General features: G+C 53.7%; 1 protein-coding gene across 1 annotated transcript in view; it reads left to right on the forward strand.

The window, feature by feature from the left end:
- The first annotated feature begins 4,834 nt into the window (after positions 1–4,834).
- Positions 4,835–21,818, forward strand: part of RTN4R (reticulon 4 receptor) — a 78,999-nt gene continuing 62,015 nt past the window's right edge. Inside the window, exon 1 of the mRNA XM_037375592.1 lies at positions 4,835–5,230. Coding sequence (XP_037231489.1) covers positions 5,209–5,230 — 22 coding nt within the window. The 5' untranslated portion in view covers positions 4,835–5,208. The remainder of the gene's footprint in view (positions 5,231–21,818) is intronic.

Raw genomic sequence — 21,818 nt, forward strand, 5'->3', positions numbered from 1 at the left:
CCCAGGACACATTGCTCCATGGGGTTTACTGCAGGAGAGAAATCAGACCTGCTGTGTAACCAGGGACATGGTAGTCTGGTCTCCTGGAAGAGTCACTCTGTCAGCATACGACTTACCTACCCATTGGTGTGCATCACTTTAAGTATTGAAAATGGAGTAGTAACTACACTGGATGTCTGGATTAATCACATCAGCACCATTCATCCTCATGTGTGCAAACCTGGCCAGCCAAGGAGCCTTGCTGGTGTACAGCCTCCTTGTGCCTCCCTGTTTGGTCAATCTGTAGGTATGTGTTTCGGCTGCTGAAAACACCCAGGAGTCATGAGGTATGTGCCCTTCATAGACCAGGTAGATGGTATAATACATAGGCTATGTCAATAATCCCAGTGCTGGTGGGTCTGGGGACCACTTTCAAATTTGTATTTGAGAGTCTGACTCATTGTCTACCTATGCCTGTACTCAGAGCAGGTGAAAACTACTTCAAGACAAAGTCTCCTTGGATATCCAGAAGGATAACTTGTCTGGGGGTCCAGAGGGGTCCTGATCTAACGGAGAAGGTAATATTCCCTGACCTGCTGACTGCCTGTGCTGCATTATGTACCGTGTACCCACGTCTGCTCCTGCCTCCTGCAAGCACAGGCAGTTCCAGAACTTGGCCTAATCACAACAGCAAACAGGCTGGTCTTCTAGTGCTCTTTTTCTTCCTCCTTGTTCCTCCAAACAGATGTTTTCAGATGCTCACATCCACATCAGACACAGAGAGGTGCAGGCACAAGGCAGTGTGGAAGAAAGGTAAAAAGCCATTATTGAATCAGCACAAGGATAAAAGTTACACTTTATTTAATACTGGGATTCAGAAATCAACTCCATTAGGTTCTATTCCAAAGAAAAGGTGGGTGTGAGCATGGCAAAGGGCAATGGCTTCCCATTTTTTGTGGCCTCTCTACTTCTCCACACCCATCTCTCTCCCACCTTCTCCTCAGCACCCTTAGACCCAGGAATGTGCCCCAAACATATTAGAGCCACTCTGCTCTCAAACATAGGCTAGAGAGAGCAAGTGAATGGTTGACACCTTGCAAACAAGACTCTCAATCCAAAGGAAGAGAATTGATCTAAATGTGATTAAGCATTAGGTAAAGATGAACATGTAATTATCCAGTCAAAGCAAGGTGTCTCTTGATCTCAGTGAATGTTGGCTCCTTTCCAAGCTGCAAACGAGATGCACAGAATTACTCACACCGTAACTGCGGACTACCTCAGTTCCCCCAGGGGATCTCCTACTTGGGAGACTCCTTCTCCTTCACCCAGTCCTTGCTAGACCATGCCTAGACACATTGGGAAATGAGAAGCACAAATGTCCAACATGCAGGCACAGTCTCCTGTACCTTGTGACATGAGCTTGGAAAGCAAGCTGGCACTAGGACACCCAGCATACTGTGGAGCACCGATTTGCATGCCAAGATCACCGCCACCATGTTACTGCATGGTGACCTGTGCGTAACAGACCCTTGGGACTCAAACCAGCCCAAAGTCGTGCAGGAATCTGCAAGAAGAGTCAGTCCCAGCCCTCTACAGATGTGCTCTCTCCATTTCAGGATTAACCTTTCAGAAATGTCAGCCAAACAGCCACATGCAGCCAGCTGCCTTCCTGGTAGAACCTGTAATTTTTGGCCTTGTGACTACAGCTTCAGTTAACTCCTTCAGTGTTCATGTTCATTTTCCAGCCCTCTCCTGGACAATTCCAGCTCCAGGGTCCTTTTACCTGCAGCAATTTTGATGCCTTGCACATAGGTGACCTCTCTCTCCTGATGTACCACTTGGGATGGTGAAGTCAGAGGGCACCATTGAAGCACAAGTGCTTGAAGGTGTGTTTAAAGGCGAGGAGCAGCATATTTCTAACCGGTGGTAGCTGGACTGTCACTGCAGAAATAACAGGGCAGGGTAGGATCCTCCTTCCCCAGAAGATGTCCATAAATCAACAGGAAGGCATGCTGCCAGCAGATTGCCTTGTCTCTTCCCAGATCTCACCTTTCCTTTGCCCCTGACGCTCCCAGAGATCCCTTCTGTGCCTTCGGAGACCTGCCACAGACTGGCCCAAGCACCGATAAAGACACAGCTATGCTGAAAGCCATCTGAAAACCTGTCTGAGGGTCCCAGCCCTTGACCCTGGTGTGGGCATAGTGCTCCCTCGGCAGCATGTTCATTAAGTGCTGCCTTGGGCTGTGCATACAGGACCAGCAGAGAAGGAAGGAGCTGTATGATGCCAAGCTCTAGTATGTGCAAGGTAGGGCAGGGGATGCTGCGCACACTGGTTAGGGTGCAGGCACGGATACAGGATGGGCAGGGATACAGCTGGAGATTGCCCTTAGGCAGAACAAGCAGAAGGAACAGAGCAAGCATGGCAAAAGGGGCAGAGAAGGTAAGTCTGTGCCTAAGCTGGGATGCAATTGGGCATGCAGGCTGGAAATGTGAGAAGGAAGAGAACTGGAGAATCATCCCTGCACCTTTGCATTCTGGAAGGGTGGAAAGACAGTGCTCAGAGGGCCAGACAGCCCCCTGCCCTCCCCAGGCATGGTCTCCCATCTCCAGGGGAATGGAGGAGAGGGGCTCAAGGTATCAGACATATATAACTTTACATTCGGACCATGTTTAAGGGTGGCTGCAGTTCTCCTGGATCATTTTTAGGTGGGATTTCAAAGGTGGACAACTGCAAGTGAAAACTCTAGCAGGAGAAGGGGGAACTGAAACAGTCAGTGGCCCAGGAGTCTGAGGCAGGGGAGGGTGTACTACCCCACCAAGGGCAAAAGGTTTATAAGGATTGTGAGGCAAGGTAACTAGGTGAAGCATACTCAAACAGAATTATTTACACCCCTTTTTGTGATATGAACCCACAGAGCTTAGGCAAGTAGAAGACAGTACCCCCCAGCCCTCCTAACACCTCCTAACAGCCACACCACCTGCCTTTGAGCCAAGCTCTGGAGGTAGCTGCCCCCAGGCTTCCTGCACACCTAGTCCTGGCACTAGACCTCACAAAGGTGCAATAAGGGCATTCCTCAAAGCACATCCTGCTTCCAGCTGTTTCCCAGCTGGATGGGGATATTCCCCAAAATATAGGCCTCAAAAGATGAGTGTTATTGTATGAGAATGTGGCTGCATTTACATTTGTCAGGCTTTTCCCTGTCCTGAGAAAAGCCAGATTAATCTCTATTCTGCTGGTGGCACTGAAGGTCCTAAAAGATCTGCAGGTGAGTTAGGTCCTGCTCTGAACTCCCAATCCCAGCCTGGGGCCCGTTCCAGAGCTCTGCCAGCTGCAGCCCTCCTGTTCTGGTCCTGCAAGCTCTGCCCCTCAGCCTGGCTCCAACACACTGCTTCTATCATATATACATATATCCTAACAGCAGCCTTTCCCCTGCTCTGGTCTTACGCTTTGGTTGTGGATGACCAATAAAAACATCAGCAAAAGATATCCAGAAGGCACCTGGAAGCCATACCTCCCCGGTACCTTTGGACAGCTGAGGCTGTTTGCATCATTAAAGACCACACTTGGTTAACTACTCCATCTGGCTCCAATGTCCAGGTGGGCCTTCCTTCGGTCGCATTTCTTTTTTCCATAGATGACTGTGGTGACAGCATGAAGTATGCCACAGATCTTGGGGGCAGATGAGGTGGGTTATTGTGTGCAGGAGAAAGTTTCATGGCTCATCTTGGAATGATGCCTGCTGCATAGGCCTTCAGAGACGTGGCTGTGGCACAAGCCCTGGGTGCAAGCTGCTCTAGGGACGGGGCAGCGTTAGGGTGACAAACTGTTACAGAGGAATGAATGTTCAATAACATAACTATAGCTATGTGTACGTACAGAGAAACACGCGTATCTGGTAGCTGTTCTAAACCTCTTACAAGCAGGGACAGAGCCACCATGTCTTCATGTTCAAGACGTTTGGCTTCCTCTGGCACCATCCTTCCCTCCTCCTTTCTCCACCGAGCAAATGAGTTCACTTAATAAAAATCCGTCTTTCTGCTTCCCAGGACAGCTGCAGATGGGAGCCGCCTATGCAGTAAGCACTTGTCCGCTCCAGGACAGGGAAGGAGGGAAGCCTGAGGACAGCGGAGCCAGCTTCACCTGCCTCATCGCCGGCCGGGGTAACCCTCGTGCTTTGGGGGAGACTGAGGTGAGCTGCTGCCCTTCCCATGCACTGCAGAGTGATGCGGAGGCGCAGGTGAGAGGGCTCAGCGTGCCACCGGGATGGCTTTCCGACTCTGCCCAGCGGCCTGGCCTCCCCGGCTGGCTCCGAGGACCGCAGCGGCTCCGCACCGGCAGCACATCCCGGCCAGCACGGCGGGAGGAGCCGCTGGAGCTTGAGCTGCGCCCGGCCGCCTCCCCGGCCGGAGCCCGGCTCCAGGGGGGCAGAGCCGGGGGTCCCCCCTAGCGAACCTCCGGCGCCCGCGGCTCCGCTGTCCCCCCGCAGGGGCTGAGCCGGACCGGGGAGGCGGAGGGGCAGCGGGGCGGCCCCACGCCCGCGGCCGCCCAGGCGTCCCTCTCCGCGGCTTCCTTTAGGTGGCACCTCTCCTCCAGGAATGAGCCGCCCGGCCCCCGCGCAGCCCTGCCCGGGCCGCGGCCGCGCACCGCGGGTGCCCCAGCGCGGAGCCGCCGCCGTCGGAGCGGCCCCTGCGCGCTCCGTCTGCCCCCGGAGCGGCCCCTCCCTCCCTCCATCCCGTGCCCGTCTCCCCCGTCCTCCCTCTCACTCCTCCAGCCAGTAAATCCGATCTAGGCTGATTCCTCTCACGTCAAACCACATGATCCCATAAAACATTCATCGCCTCTCCATCCCTGCGCCCCGCTCGCTCGCTCCCGGGATACAGTGCAGCAGGCTCCGCGCTCCCCGCCGCCGCCGCCGGCTCTGCCGCCGCGGGATCCGCCGCAGCCCCGGCCCCGAGCGTGCGGCGGGCGGGAGGGAGGACGGACGGACGGACGGACGGAGGGAGGAGGCAGGCAGGGAGGGGGAGCCTCGCCTGGATGCTGACTCCAGCTCGGGGGCTGCTCATTCCCCCGATGAGCGAGGGCGCCGGCAGAGGGAGAGCCCCCTCCCCGTGCGCCGCCGCGCCGCGCTCGGGCTGAAGTTTTGTACCGGGATCTGCCGCGCTTTCGCAAGGATTGTACCGCTGCCGCTCGACTTTGCGCCTCCAGACGTGCCTTCCCCGATCCCTAAGATGAAGAGGGCGATAGCTGAAGGTAGGTGCGTCCCCGTGTCCGTGTCCCCCCCCTCCCGCGCCGGGGCTCCGCCGCTCCCCGGGGGGCGGCAGGGCAGGGCGAGGCGGCCATGTCCCCAACTTCGCTCCGCACCGGGAACTTCCCGCCCTGCAACTTTTTTTTTCTTTTTCCTTTTTTCTCTCTCTTTTTTTTTTTTTTTTTCCCTTCCCCGCGGAGTCGGCGGGAGCGGCCGCGGCTGGCCGCCGGGGGCTGGGCTGGGCTGGGTTGGGCTGGGCGGCACGGTACGGTACGGTACGGTACGGCGCGGCACGGCTCCAGCCGCGGAGCACGGCAGGGGGATGGAAGGGGAGCAACGAGCTGAGCCCCCTCCAGCCCCGGCCCCGCGCTGGGGGAGGGGGGGGAAGGGGGGCGGGGGGGCGCCCCCCACCTCGCTCGGCCTTGGGGTGCCCGGGCGAAGTTGGTGCCGCGGGGGAGGCGCCCCCTGCCCCCCCCCCCCCCCCAAGCGCGCTTCCCGCGGGGGCACGTGGAGCCGCTGCCCCAGGGAGGGGGGCGCGGAACCCCGCGGGCAGGGAGAGGGGATGGGGGCTGCCCGGCGCGCCCCCCGGTCCCAGCCCGGCCGGCGGGGAAGCGCCGGCTCCGCTCCCCCAGCCCGGCGGAGGGGCCGCGGGTGCCTCCGGCCGGGGAAGTTTGTGGATGCTCCGGGCGCCCCGCAGGGACGGCGGTTCCCGGGGTGCCCACAAAGCCCCTCCCTCGGGGTGCAGGGGAGGGACCCCCCCATCGGCTCGCCCCGCCGGAGGAGAGGCTCACAGCGTGCGGGGAGGCTGGCCTGGCACAGCCGGCTCCTCTGGCTGAAAATAGCCCTTTTGCATCGGCTTTGTCAGCCCTGGCGATGGGCTTTGCTTTCCCGGGGCGGGGGGCTGGCAACAGCCGGGGGCTGCGGCTGCTGTCGGAGCTGCCCCGCTGGACAGTGGTGGCTCGGGCGTTTGCAGGCGCTCCGGGTGAAACCTAAAATCAAGACCTACATTTGGAGGAACACATGGTCTCAGCGCCGCAGGTTCAGGCTGCTGGGAGAAGCATGTGCCACCCAGGTGTGTTGGCTGCCAACCCAGCCCACGGATTGCGATTTTTAACTGGTGGGAGCAGCCCGCTGTGGGAGCTCCGCTGCTCTCCAGGCTGCTGCTGGAGGGAGCGGTGGGCATGCAGAGCCCCTTGCTGCACGGAGTCTCTGCCCCTCTGAGCCATCTCCAGTTTGCTTCCTGTTCCCGTCAGCCACACAAATATAAATTTTTTTGGTCTGTTTGTTTTTCCTTTTCTTTCTGTTTTGGCTGGCTGATTTATGTGCGATGATCAAAGGACGTATCCAAGCTCTGATCCATATAGCGCACCACTTCCTTTACAGAGTTCGTACTGGTTTGAAATCTGAAATGGCCAATTTATTCCTGTTTGGGAAACACCTTGGGGAGCAGGTTGCAGTGAGGGCTTCTCCTGCGGGCCCTTAGGGGGATATTGATATTTCAAACATCCATTTGCTGTGTGCTGCACCGTAGCCTGGTGCGTGGGTTACCCATCGATTTGCACCCTGTGGTTGTGCGCTTGTGCACAGACTCCTGGTGCTGAGCTGGTGGTGTGGTGATGCTGTAGGACGGCAGACAGCTGTGCAGAGCAGCATCCAGGTGATGGGTGTGGTACAAGCACCCAGGACAGCCCATCCTCCTGCGTCCCCCATCCTCCTGCGTCCCCCATCCTCCTGCGTCCCCCATCCTCCTGCGGCACAGCTCTTCCTCTGTGCCCTGACATTTCCAGTGGCTACCAGTATAATGTGAAACACAGAGGATAATGAAATATAAAAACTGTGTTACAACAGCTTTATTTATAGAACGAGGCTTTGGGGGGGGGTGCGTTTGAATTTTTTTTTTTTTTTTTCCCCTGCAGTTTATCAATTGCTCCTGTGAGAGGCTGGGTAGTCTGGATTGCTGGTAGGTGTGAATGTAAAGTCTTTATGAACCTTGGGAGGTTATGTTTAGATGAGTGACCATGCTGCTGTATCTGGACTACATTTCCTACTGTGGGCTGCCAGGATACTTGAAGTGCCTTGCAAGCCAGAAATAGCCACCAGGAACAGTTTGACAGGCAGAGCTTTTGCCTGTTCTCAGCACTTACTGCCTTATTAACACAATTTATTTATATTGAAAGAGGTCTTTCCATGTTTATTCTTTTATAAAATTTATTAAAAAAAACCCCAAACACAAAACCCTGTAACATGAGAACCTACACCAACCTCAGTGCCTACTTACTCACTGATGTGAGAGCAGCTCTTTTTTTTGTGAGAAAACACCACTCATCAGCGTATTCTTTTCTATTTCTTTTCTGTTGAACGTTCATTTTGCATCAAGGGGCCACAGTGTTTCTTGGGCTTGGTCCCCCCTTCCCCACCAGGTAGCACATACCTCAGACCTATATTCTGTGGGACCATCAAAGGGTGTGTTTGGAGGTTTTCTAAAGAAGAATATCAGGGCAAAAAGGTGGAGGTGCCGTCGCACTGCTGCGCGACTGGGCGTTGTATCGCTGCAGATGTCGGCGTGGCCCCGCTGCTTCTGTGATGTATTCCCCACTAAGAGCACTAGACAAAGCTCATCCAGTAAATAAGTTAATTAGTAGTGGCTGCTCTCTCTGCTGTTGTGGCTTGTGGGCAGCATGTGCCTGTGCTGCTCACCACCAGCATGGGGAGCATGGCAGTCCTGTCTTAACAAGCCAGGGCCTTCGTTAATTACCTCCATCCCGTGTTGGCTCTCTCTGGGCTTTGCTTAAGTAAAATCCTCCTGGGAGCCTGTGTTCGTAAGTGTGAAGGAGTCAGTGGTGGGAAGGAGCAAGGGGAGGGAGGGGATGGTTTGCTACACAACTGAGATGCCTCCCTTTGCTTTCGTCTGCTACCTGCCCTGCTCGAGGGGGCTTGATAGGAGAGGGCAGGGGAATGGTTGTCTGTCCGTACCCACAGCCTGGCAGCTCACCTTGGAGCTGGAAGCTGGCAGGGGACATGGGGGTCCACACCTGGCATCCCTGCAAATATACTCTGTGACAATCAGTGTGCTAGTAAAAAAGGCCTTATACCGGCACAACCTCCTTCTGACATCAACGATGGCTTTGGCCATTAAGCCTTCCAAAGGAATAAGCAAAATCTGCAAAATTCAGCAGCACCTGTGTGAATTTTCCACCTTCTTCAGCTTGGAAGCAGCGAGGGAGATTGTGAGGTGGGGGCAGGGAAGGGGAAGGATGCTCTGAAGGCCAGCTCTTGGGCACGTTGCTGCACACCCTGCATGCACAGCGATACTGGCTGTGGGGAGCTGTTGCCCAGCCTGGAAAGCACAGTGTCTTCCTTCCCTTCCCATCCTCCTGAGCCTTGAGTGAGAGGAGGAGGGAGACGGAAAATTGGAAAATCGGTTGAGCCAGAGCCTCAGCACAAAGCAGGACAAGGCAGATTGCAAAGAGCTGAGCTCTAATCTCTGCTGGAAGCCTGCACGGGGCTGCGGTGCTGGTTGCTCCCACAGCTCAGCCCCACCGAGCTGCAGGGTGCATCCTGGTGGAGAGGCTGGAGCTGCGGTCCCAGTGCAGGATTCAGCCAGCCGGAGGCGGAACCAAAGGGAGAAGAAAGGAGCCGGTCTAATTAGGTGTGCATTCTCATCCCCTTGGATTTGCAATGCTTTCTGCTGCTGTCACCTTCATTAAGACATATCTCTGAGTGCCAAGCTCCTCTTTTGATGTTCCTAAAGAGGTGGGGTTTCTTTATGCAGGAGGCACGCACACAGTGGAGTAGGAGTATCCTGTACTACTGCAAAAAGGTGTTGTAAGAAGCAACATCACAGTGTGGTGCCTGCAAGAGCTGGGAATTGGACTAGAGCTTCTCCCTCCTGTCCATGTGGAAAGCTTTGTGCTGTGTCCTAGAGCCATATGGATCTGTCTGGGATTTGTGACTAACAGGGTTTCAGGGCTTCTCCATCACAGACACACACAGAGGTGTGGGAGGGAGGAGGGAGGCTTGTGATCTGCAGAGCCCAGCCTCTCCTCCCCTTTCGTGCTTGTGGTTGCAACTCCTGGAGGTTTCCAGAGACAGGGAAAAGGAGACAATTGCACTGAAAATTCATAATCAGCTAAAAGAAGCAAGGGGTGGATCCTTCCATGTTTGTGCAGAGATGCCCAAGCAATTCATACAGACTTTGCTAAATTGTGCGAACTCACCTCAGCCTCTGCTGGTGGCTTATTATGGCTGTCGGAACACGCAGCAGCGTGAGTTTTGGGTGGCTGGTTATCCGTTATGGTGGTGTTCGGTGATGATGTGTAGACTGTGAGCAAAGTGGCATCCAGGTGACACAGATACTTCCCACGGTGTGTGTGCAGCATGCATGGAAAGGCCCTGCCTGTATGCAAGGCAGAACATGCCCACGCGTGGTGTTGCCCATGCTCTGTCCGTATTTACTTTGCTTTTAGACAGCTCCTGGAAGTCAGGGCTTCTGGAATCTAGTCTTGGCCCTGCTTCTGACTTCTTGGTATCCTTGAGCAGGTCAATGAGCCTTTCTGTGATTTAGTTTCAGCTTTTCCAGCTCTATTGCTGGGAGACTGATGCTGAGTTATCTCTCATGGGACCCAGAATATGCTTAAAGGTCAGTCCAGAGCTAAACCATGAAGGTCTGTGCGATTGCCGATCACTTCTTTAGCAGTGACATGGTGTCAGGTGACAAGACTGATGATATTCTCCTTAGGGGTGTTGCTGCATCAACAGCAGGTTTGTGTCTCTGCTCTGGCCTGCCTTCCTCGCAATCTTTGCATTGTAGCCTGGAGCTGATCGATAGCATCAGCAGATTTTACAGTATTTATTGTCCCTCCTGAGTCTCCGCTCCTGGAATCAGGGGATTAGAGAAGTACTTGAGTTTTGTTTTGTAGCCTTCCTCATTGGCAAGAAAACCAGAAGCATTACAGTAGCATGTGCAAAACATTGAGGAAGTTTGAAGCAAGGAAGTGCTCCAACATTGTGAGTTTTAGTAGTTTCCTGGTAGCTCAGTAGTACAGGGTAGCTCACTAGTATGGAGCATCAGCCTAACGACTTGCAAGTAGCAGGCTGCAACCCTTCTCCCCAAGACAGCCAGCAGTGTGAAGGTCCTCTCTGCATGGGTCAGGCCAGGCAGGGGTTACAGATTATTTGCTTTCATAAAACCATAAAATAGTTTGGAAGAAACATCTAGAGGTATCTAATCAACCTCCTGCTCAAAGCACAGCTAATTTCAAAGCTAGATCAGGTTGCTGAGGGGCTTGTCCTCTCAAGGATGGATGTCATCTCCAAGGATGGAGATACTCTCTCTTCCACCATAGCTCAGACTTCTTGGCCTGCCTGGCCAAGGCTGCTCAAGCCCTTTGTCACCTGGCCTGGGTCAGGACCATGAGTGACCATGTCCCTTTGGCGTGGTTGGGGTACCTCTTGTCTGTCAGTGGTGGAGCAGGAGCGATGGTGCACATAGTGCCTGGGTCCATGCTCGATGGCAGTAAGTAGTTGTCCCTGTGGGTTCAGGAGCAGGCACTGAGGGGGATACCAAGGAGGGCCCGAGAGGGGGTCACAGTCAGGGTCCCTGGCGGGGACACTCAGGAAGGCAGCAGAAACTTCCAGGCATTTCCGTCTTGTGCCTGTGTGTTTGCTTTTCTGACTGCATTTGGGGATGAAGCCCTTGGATGTATTTTCTGTATACTGGTTACAGCTGTCCCAGTGTGGTGTCCCACATCAGTGTTAGTTAAAGCAGAGCTTCTCAGAAACTCTTTAGTCCTTAAATGCACGCTGTGCTGGAAGCCATTCCTGGACACTGTGCCATGGCAGAGACCTCTCTGAGGGCATGGTGTAGCATGGACAAATCCCAGGATCCTGTAGGTGCTGGTGGGAAGTGCCTTCTGGAGGGTCCAGACTCCCACCCTGAGCAGGGCGATTGCTAACATCAGCTCAGGTCTACTGTGGCTTTTTCTAGCCAAGTGGAGGCCTCCAATGATGGAGACTTGCTGGCCTTTCCCACCACTGGAGCCAATTAAAAAGCTTTTCGTAAGCTTCCTCTGTCTGACCTGAACCTCCCAAACTGCAGTTCTTGGGCACGGCTCCCTGCTGTGTCATCTGGCCTCATTTACATCTGTCACCCTTATAACTGCTTTGAGTAGCTGTTGGCTGCAATTAGAGTGCTGCTTCCCCTCCTCTTTGCCAGCCCCAACCATTCTAACTCCCTCTTCCTGACCTTGTAGGACATATGCTGTAGGCTTCTGACCATCTATCTAGCTTACCCTCCACTGGACCTTTTTGGTTTCCCCACGTTTATTTTGGAGTCAGGGACCACAGCTGGACAGAGTGTTTGAGAAGCAGCCTCCCCAGTCCTGGGCAGGGAGAGGCAGCAACTTCCCCCACTCTGCTGTCCATCATCCTCTTAGCACAGCCCGGGATGTAGTTGCCACAGCCTGGGATGTAGTTGCCATGTTCACGGTAAGAGCAGCCATTTGCTCATATTCCCCTTGGTGCCCACCATCATTCACAGGCTGTTTATAGCTCACAGTTTGCAGGCTGGAATTGGTGCAGGGGGTTATTCTGCCTCAGGTGCAAAACTTCATGCACGTCTTGTACCAAGCAAGTACTTCTTAATACGGTTCCTCTTTCATTCATTCAAAAAGCTTGGACATTTAGATAGACAGATGCCTACCTGCATATGAACTCGTTTCTGTGTTGTACTGAAGTGTTATTTAGCAGTGGGCTAGAAACATTTGAAGAAGTTCAGGGTTCCCATCCTGCACTTGGATTCTCCAGATCTCCTTGCTGAACAGTTGTCCCTTGTGCTGCTGCCCAAATTCCAGCCCAGACAGCTAAGGAGGTGCTGCTATTCCTTGACATGGGTCTCCTTCCTTCCATCATCAACATCCTTAGGTGATCAAAGTCCTTGTGCCAAATGCTACTACTTTTGCTGTTTACTTCCTGGAGTTGACTCAGAAGGACTTTCTTGTCCAGCATTCCTGTTCTTTATCCAAGGAGGTCTCCATGAAGGTCTGGAATCTTTATTATCAGCTATGCTTTGATCCCCATCCACAGCTGCAATTCTGCGTGGAGATGAAGAAAAGGTCCAGAGAAAACAAATGCAAATACACCACTAGCGTGAGGTTTACTGCCTCGATGGGAGTTTCCAGCCCATCACAGCTTTGCTCCATCTCCTGGGAGTTGATCACGTTCCCTCAGATGGCTCTTTGAATCCTGTTGCCTTTTCAACAGTTGTGCCTTCTTTTATCTCTCTGTGTTGCACCCTCCTCTGGAAACAAAGGAATGTATGCATTCACATTGGATGCTTTCTTTTCTTCTCTGAATGCACCTGATAATTACAGTGCCTTGCATGGACTTGTACTAATTGATCAGTTATTAGTGATAATTACCATTTGCATGGTGGCTTAGGAAGAAGGGGCACTTCTGCTATAGAAGTGATGCTCTAAGGTAGCAGTTCAGAATTGCTTGCTGGTGTGTCAGATCATCTGTGTGCTGCTCGTTGGGAAACGGGTTAACTTTTTTGTTGTTGTTAAGAACAAATCTTTTGCAAGAACCATCTGGCTGCTAAATTCTTCTCCTGAAGCTGTGCAGTTTGCTGGGAGTTCATTTGCGTCTTTAGCTACTAAAGGGAAAGTAAAAGTGACTGATAGTCTAAGACTGGGACCATTCACATCAAAGTGACAGATTTTGTGAGCTGGATTTGGGAAAGTGTTTAAAACTGGTGTGTTTTCATTAAATTTTGAAGACTGTGGGCAGAACTATGCTCTTGGCACTCCAGCACAGCTCTCGACTCTGCACCCTGCGTCGTTATGTCAGAGTGAATTGTGTGGCTGTTAAAATTTGCGTGTGCTTGTTTGATGACTTTAAATATTGATTTTAATTGTGCGTCTTTCTTAAGGCTGTGAGTGATCATCACGTACAATACCCCATGTGCATAACACAGCAACGTGCGCAGGGAAGAGATGTGAACTCAGCCTGACTCAAGCAGAAGGGAGCAGGGAGAGGAAAGCAAAACAATCTTTGGAGACCCCAAATTCAGCTGTCTATGCTTCCAGGCATCATGGGGGGCTTTGTCAGAGACATGCTATCAGCTGCCGGGCAAGTCAGGATTTCAGAAGCCTTTTGTGAGCCCTGTTGTCAGGCTGTGAAGGCTCATACCCTCCTTTGACAGAAGGCATCTTTTGAATGCCTAAGAGCAAATACCGAGTTGGTTAACATTCTATTTGTCTCTGCAGAAAAAAAACCAACAACCCACAAACATCACCTGAAAGCCACCAGGACCATTAGGCCGTGCACATTTCCATGGCATCAGCATGTTTTGAAGGGCGGTGGGAGGCTGCAGTGCGAGCAGCCAGAGAGCAAACCCCTCTGCCTGGGCGCAGGTCCCTTCCAAGCGCAGGCGTCCAGCGTGGCTGTGGCTGTGGTTGCTTTCCATGCCCATGCAAACATGGTTAGCGTTGGCTTTACACTAGAGGGCTGTCTGTCCCTTTCCCTTCAGAGACAAGGCATGAGTCTGTGCGCTGGGAATGCTCTTGTTCACAGCATCCGCGCAATTTAACAGTGGCCGGTTTTGTCAGGTGGGTAAAGTGATGCGGGCTTGTATTTACTGATCACCGCCTCTCTTGGTGCTGCACAGGAACAGCCATGCCCTGGTCTGGAGGGCACTTGGATGCCGCTTGTCTCGGGTGAAGTGAAGCCTGTGTAGTTTTATCACCAGGCTCTCTGTCCTCCTGCACAGGTCAGCAACCTTTTTGCAAGAACCAACAGGCTTCAGACCAGTGGTAGTCACCCCCTCCTGTATTTTTTGGGTTTTATTGCTGTCAGGAGTGATAGCACCGTGTCAGTACAGGGGCTCGCTCTGGGTTTCCAGGGGTCTGGCATTTTCTGCTGCTGCCCTGTGCTTGCAAGGAGCCGCAGCCCTGGCTATTTGCACGTGCAGTTCTGCAAGCTGTGTGGTGCACCCAGGTGGGAGGTGCTTTGGAAATGCCTGCACTGGGGGCTGGAGGAGGGTCTGCAGCTTCAGAGGGCTGGAAGAGATTTGGCAGCTTTGGTTCCATAAGCTCAGGTGGGATGGCTTTCTCTGGCTCTTCTGCTAGCAGCAGGGCAGGGACATCTGTGAGGACCTTGGCCACCACAACGGCCGATTGCTTTGAGTCCACGCAGGCACTCATATCACAGGTTTGTTTAATTCTGTCCCCACTCACGTTTGTCTAGTCTGGCTGTAACTCGGGTGAAGTTGAAACTAGCTGAGGTTTGCCTTCACGTAACCAACTTGGTTTCAACTGAGACCTTTCCTTAGAGCTGTATGGCCACCTGGAGAGATGCAACCACAAACACAAGCCCCTCAGTGACATCCGAGTGCATTGTGCCAGCTGCGTTCGGGGCATTTGTTTCTGTTCCTGGATGCCCGTGCAGTCAGCGTTTGGCTTGGCTTGGGCAGAAGTGGTGTTAATGGAGAGCAGTGAAGTCCTTTGGCTTTTGCTAACAAGGATCTGCCTCAGTGAGCGGGGCTGGAGGGGGGGGGGGGAATGCAGTGAGGTGGCCGGGAGCCAGTGGGGGGGTGGGGGGGAGCGGTGCTGGGCATGTTCTGGGGCTGCATCTGGCACACACTGAAGTGCAGACGTGGGTTCTTTGTCAGCAGCTGATTTATCAAGTCCAGGGACTTCTCTCCCTCCCTCTTTTCTCAACTTACAGCTAATATATCCTGAAGGGAGGGGGGTGGGAATTAATAATGGTAATTACAGCAGCTCATAGTCCTGAGTGGTAGCATTAACCATATGCACCGTGATGGATGGTGGGAGACAGCTCTGCCATGAAGCATCTGGGTGTGGAGATGGGTGTCCACCCCCCCACCTACCCCCACCGGGCTGGGACAGCAGCTGCTGCCAGATGTGAGGCAGGAGGGGGATCAGCATCAGGCTGAGATCTGCTGTCACCTGAAGTCAGGGCAGGGATGTCCCTGGGCTGAGCACCAGAGATGAACCTGTTTGCTGCTCAGGGGCCACCCACTGCGGGCAGGCGTTGCCTTGCTGTCTCTGCTCCTGCCTGATCACCTGCTGCAGGAGCTGGCAGTTGCAAGCAGGAAGGATGGCATTGCCTGACTCCTGATGCCACATGTCTGCCTTCCCTTTTTGCTGTGGCCCTGCTCCTCTAACACCCCTCCGCAGACCTTGTCCTAGGGTCTCTGTGGAACATACAAAGTTCTGCAGAGCAGCACAGCTCTTTCCAGAAGCCAGTGCATGACCAGCATGGGGTTGCAGTGTGAGAAGGCAGCGTGCCTTTCCCTGCCCTTGGTGTGGTTTGATCCCTGCCCATGCACCCAGCCAGGCTGGTCTGCAGGGCAGTTTTGGGAAGCCCCTGGGGAGCTGCCTGGGCTGGACTGGTGGGCTGCGTCACTCCACCGCATCCCCAGCTCCCCCCACATTTGCACTCATCTGCAGAGACCAACAGCTGCTGAATCCCTTCGCTTGGCTGGTTCAATTTCAATCTACAAAATGAATTTTAGACCTTCTGGGTGAGACGGCAAAGGGATTCTGCCAGACCAGCCTGTCTGGGCATTATGGAGGTGTCATTGTGCAGGCTTTGGTGTGTCACCTTTAACACTCAATTTCTGACGTCATGCGGTGCCGTGAGACTTCAGCTGGGGCTTGGAAGCAAAGCCTGGCTGAGGGCCTGTGGCTTGAACCTAAGACTGGAAGAGGTGAGATCTTTGGGTTTGATGTTACCCACAAGACAGACAAGCCATCTCTCCTGGTCTTTTTAGCAAGAATCAGTTCTATCACGACACAATCTTTGCTGCTGGGGTGCTGCCTGCGCCCCGAGGAAAACGCAGTGTCGTGAACAGTATCTAAAATGCAGTGTCTTCAAACAGCGTGCCCAAGTCAGCAAGCACCATTCCGGTTATCCTGAGGCTGCATCCTCTCCTGTGTGCAGCGGAGGGTGGTCCTGAGCCCTGGGAAGAGGCTCGGTGTGGGGCTGGGGTTGCTGCTGGTGCTTGAGCATGATCCGCTTTCCTGCTGGATGAGTGGCATCGTGTCTGAATAATGGGTCCTTTTTCTCCCGGGTTGGAAGGGAGCACCAAGGGAGCGGCACAGCCAAAGAGAAACGTTTATATGAGTGGCACAATACATGAATCTGAGCTGCCTCCTGGGAACCAGCCCAGAAGAGACTTGGCCATGGCTTTCCAGTGGGAAATGCTTGTCTTTCGCTGTATTTATTTTTGGCTTTCCTAGTGTTTTGCTAGGCTTACAATTAATCCTAAGCTTCTGGGTGGCCAGCTGGGCTGCAGGGACAGAGTCTTCTTCAAAGCAGTTTGTTTGATTATTTCCTGAGGACCTTGGATTTACTAGGAGCTTGGGAGAGCTTGACCTGGGTCCCACCTGGGGCACGTGCACACACCAGTTTTGATGGAGAAGAGGTATCTCTGGCAGGGAAGGGGATGGAGAAGCTCTTTGGCTCTTTCCCATCAGATGGACAGGGAATTTGCTTGCCCTTGAGAGAGTTGCCAGCCGGTACGTTGCTGCTGGGAGCTGGCACATGGGGAAGGGACCAAGTGTGTGTCGCTGTGTGCATGAGTTGGTGGCAGTCTGGCACGGTGCATGTTGCATGGGTGTTAGGGCTGGGCAAGCCCCGGGGGCACCTGGTGGCTTTTCATTGCCATGAGGATCCCGCAGAACAGACTGTGCTGGATGGGCACTGAGAGGAGCTGTGCTGGGCTCCCCGGGACTCCCTGCACTGCACCGTCTCTGCCTTCAGTGCCGGAGGGGGATCCCAACCCTCTGATGTATTCGGTGCCTGCCTTTTGAGCTTGTTTTATTGGCAAACACCCAGTGGGTGCCAGCCAAGGCAGCTCTCTGTGTGCTGTGGACTTGTTTCCCTGCCTACACCCTCTTTCCTCCTCTTGCTGAAGCTGAGATGGACCCTCTGGAAGTGTTTGAGCTGTGTTGATTTTGGCTGGGTTTCTGAGCCTTTCCAGCTTCCTCCTTTCTTCCTAAAATGAAGACCTCGCTGCCGCTCATCTGAGCATGTCTCCCTTGCCGTGCACATTTGTGTCCTGTTTCCTGCTCGTAAAGCCTCCCTGTAAGGCACAGCCTCAACGGGGGAAAACTGCTGATGTCCAAACTCCTAAAAACCCCTGTGACAAGCCTGGGGGTTGCTCTGCTCGCTGTGTGCCGGTGGGAGATGGGTGTAGTTGAGCTTAGGCACCTGCTGCTCTCTGCTGCAATGCAGGCAATGTACAGGCCAGTGAGTAGAGCATGGGGTTACCTGGCCAGGGTGCGAGGGGCAGGTCTGCTGGTGACCTGCTGTCAGGGAAATGATTTAGCGTGTGACATACAGAGGCCACAGGCCAGTGGCTGCCACCATCCCTGCGTGTGACCGAGGCACGCAGCTCCTCCTGATAAATCCTCATCCTTCTGTCTGGAGAGGGGGGTGAGTTGTTCCATCTGCCTCCCTGCACATCCCCTGTGTTCAGAAGAGACCGAGCACAGACTCAACATTCCCAGGGGAGGAGGCTGAGCAAACCGACGGCCCACAGTACTGCAGGTACTGGGTCTAGCTGCTATGAACCCAGGGAATGCAGCACTGGCCTGCTAGAAAAGGCATGCGAGCTCTCCCTGCATGCAGGACTGGGGCAGAGCAGGTGTTTGCTGCTCTCTCTAAAACTGAGAGATCCTGTGAATTAACGGAATGAGCCTGACACTTGGCACCAGGAGATGTGGGAAGTGATAATGGGAGACAGGGCTCTAATGGCACAGGAATCTTTCAGCATGATGGGAGCTAAATGATGCGGTAAGGAAAATTGCACCTCGTTGTGTCAAAATCGACAGAGAGGAAAAGGAGATGAACAGTGTTTGCAAGTGCACCCCAACAGCTCCTGTAAAACAGCCTTGACCCATCTTTGGCTCAGGCTGGAGTCAGCCTGCCAGAGCAGCTTGCGTGATCCCCAGCTCCTCGCTCCTGCTTCCCGCCAACCTCTCCTGCTTGGGAAGGGTGAGGTGATGGGCAACATCAGTCATCCAGGCCAAGTGCACACTCATGCAGCCTTGCAGGGTCCTCCAGGCCTTTCTGGATTGTATGCATGGTTGTAAGACCAAAATGCCCATCGCAGAAGTATGAACGTGCCTGGATGCATGACAGTACATGTGTGCACGTGCGGCTGTGTGAGCAGAGGCCATACATGTGTTTGGCCAAGCAAGAGGGACAGCTTTTGTTTCTATCATGGGACAGGGCTGAAAATGATCATGGGATGAGCACAGGGCTTGTGAAGGGGAAGGGGCTGTAGCTTGTTTGTCACCCGAAAGAGACAGGAAAACCAAAAACACAGAACAAAACCAATTAAATGGCTGTGCTGAATACAGGCTAATGACAGGCTCTGCCAGGCACCTGGGCAGCGGTTGGCATTGCTGTCTGTTGCGTGGGCTGAGCCCCATGTGTTCTGATGGTTTTGGAGCTGATGAGGCAAGAGGCTCAGCACCCAGAAAAGCATAGCGGTGCTCCCTGTCCTCACCGAGGAGCTGGGCTCCAGGGGAGCTGGGAGCTGCCGGCACTTCTTGGCGTGGGGCTCTGGCAGCCCGAATGGGAGCATATGTGAAGGGGGATAAAAACTGGATGAGGAGAGAATGGAAAGTCTGTATATCAGTCAGTGGTGCCTCCTCCCTTGGAGAATCATGGTTCCTTCCACCCCGTTGTCTCCAAAAAGACCTAAATTACTGAGGACACAAAGAGAGTTTGACATGAAGAGAGCTCAGCAGGGCTGGAGCTGCTTGATGTCAAAGGGAGATGGGAAAGACGGGCCAGTGTACAGGAGAAAGCACGGTGACAAATGGCACAGGGAGGATAGCTGGGCTGTTGCTTCTGATTGCAACAGCCAGATGGCAACGCGCTGAAAAGTGTAGGAGGAGAGTGTTTCACTAGCAGGAGAGTCCTCTGGAGCTGCCTCCCACAAGGTTCTGCTGGAAGTCCATGGAAGGTGCAGCAAGGGCCACGTATTTATATTTTCGGGAAAACATCCAGCAACACCAGCCGGCGGGCTCTCCCACTTCTGGCAGGGATGGAGGACAGCTGAGGCTACGAGACAGCCCTGCTGCCTGCAGGAATGCAAAGCGGGGTCAGCACCAGTGCCTGCCAGAGTAGCTTCTTCTGGAAAACCAGTGGCTGGTGCCACCAGCCTTGGCACTGCCCCTTGTTGGACCCTGTTTGCTCCTCACCAGCAGTTCTGGGTGCAGGTGCATCCTCGTGACCTGCTCTCTCTCAAGCATTGCCGCCTTGTTTCTTGCTTCAGAGGAGTTTGAGAAGGAGATGAGAGCGGGTTATTCTTCAGAGCATAACACAAACATCTGGAGGAGCAGAAGCAAGGCTTGGGAAGCAAAAGGTGACGGTTAAAGATGAATATTGAATACTCATTTGGCAATGGTGGATACGCATTGCCCCGTGTGTGTCTGATGCTGAGCTATGTGGCATTGCTGAGCTGGGAAACTGGCGCTGCAGGGTGGTCCTGTGCCCCCAAACAGGGGATGCCCTCTGTTTCTCCCACCGTGTGTGCTGCTGAAGAGTTTCTCCCTGTGTTGTAGTAGCTTGTGGCTGAGCCTGAGCCCCGTCCCAGTGAGAGCCCTCCCCGACTGCTGCTTTGCTCCTGTTTAGCTGAAGCCAACCCTTCCCTGTCGGGTGATTCACTCGTGGCTTGTTCATTTGAATTTGTAACAGTCCTTCTGCACACACTAAAAAGAGTATTTAATGTGCAGCATTTTGCTGAGCCTGTAGCCTTTGGAGCTTTTTGTGAAGACGCTTTGTGGCCTCCCTGGACGCGTTATTGGAGTGATACAGTCCCAGGCACACTGTTGAAAGCAGATGTCATGCTAGTTAATACAGAAATGCCTCCGCTACTTCTTCCCAGGATGCATCCAGTCCTGGCTGTTCCTCAGATTGAGGAATGGAGGTAATGCTGGCTTCTTCCTCGATGCCCTGGGCTGCTCTACAGATGCATGGCCAAAACCTTGCCCCCTCCACTGCTTGTGGTCCTTTGGTTTGCTCCCTCTCAGAACTAAAGGCCACTGTGGAGAAGTTGCATGGTGCCACCCGTAAGGGTCCCTCAGCCCCGGTGGGCACAGGCTGTTTGTGCTCCCCATGCAGCAGGTTGAAGCAGTTCATCCTGAACGACTGTCTGGCTTTTCAGAGCAGCACCAGGAAATATGCAAATTTAACCTTTGAATTTACTGTGCTGTTCTTTTCCTGGGAAATGTCACTCGGGGTATCAAGCTGGGATTGCCTGGTCTCGGGAGGGGGAGTGGGCATCAGCGGCATATGCTCTGTCTCTGGGGATGCATCCTGCTGGCCCACAGCACAGGGAGCTGGGTCCTCCAGGGAGTCTTCAGGTGCTCCCTGTCAGCAGGAGCTCCCATGCTCTGGAAGCGCTGGGAGCTCACGTGCCCTGCCTTGCTGCCAGCAGTAGCCACCCCGAACTGATGTGATGTGATGGGTGGAACATGTTTTGGTGACTTGAGCTGGCTCCTGGAGGATTATGTCCCCATCGCCGGGTGTTGGGTGGGGGAGCTGTCAGCAGCGACACATCTCACAGCAGTGAGAGCGGCTTGTGGGAGCCAGCATCAGTGCCGGAGAGGGCTCCTGTGCCTCGGGGGAGGGGAGTGCTTGCAGGGTCAGATCCAGATGATGATGCTGTGGCAGGAGGAAGCTCCCTGTTCAGCCGTTCGGTTGAATGTGCAGCAGTCAAAAGGCTGAAGGGAATCCCGGCTGTCAAAACTAGCAGTGACTGATAGGACCATCTTAGCTCAGACCGGAGACTAAGATGAAGGGTTGAGTTTACAGGCTGCTCCTGAGAGGCACCTATGGAGCAAAAAAAAAAAAAAAAAAGTGATTACAGTGTGGACAGGAGTGACAGTGCAAAGAAGATGGATTTCAGCACAGGTGAATAATCAGACTGTATCAACATCCCTGGAGGGCTTTGTCCTGGTTGCTGGACCATGCATGCTGAAGCCTTTCCTGCCACATCAGCACTGTTGCTTTCATGAGCTCCTGCCAGCGTGGATATGCCTGTCTCTGCAGCGTTTCCACCATACCTGTGTGTGCTGTGCCAGCTTCAGGTGTGGCTTTGGGGAGACAGCACACACCTGAAGAACACTGTGAATGGCTCTGGTTGTGTGGCCCTGGTGCAGTGTTCCCTGCAGCTTTTTGCAGAGTTATTACATTGCCAGTACAGATCTGTCTTTGTTTAGGACAAATGCTGGAGGGTCAGCAGAGCAGGAACTCACAAAGAACAAGCCAAGGTGTGCAGCTGGGCTCTCCTCCAGGACCCTCTGATAACAGCCAGCATGGGCAGCTCCAGGCTAGCAAGACTCTGTAATAACAGAGCAGAGTGCAGCCTGCCTTCACTAGCATCCCTAAAAATAGCAAGGCAGGATGTCCATGTGATGGGTTTCAATAGGAAAATAGATTCATTTTCCAGCTCCCAGAGGGGTTTTTGGAAACAGCAGAGAGTAAATAAGGGTTTTGAAAGTGATGACAAATACCTTGGAGGTGTCCTTCCAAGCAGCCTTAACTGTTTGAAAT

Source organism: Falco rusticolus, chromosome 1 (genome assembly GCF_015220075.1).
Source record: "Falco rusticolus isolate bFalRus1 chromosome 1, bFalRus1.pri, whole genome shotgun sequence".
NCBI classification, from domain to species: domain Eukaryota; kingdom Metazoa; phylum Chordata; class Aves; order Falconiformes; family Falconidae; genus Falco; species Falco rusticolus.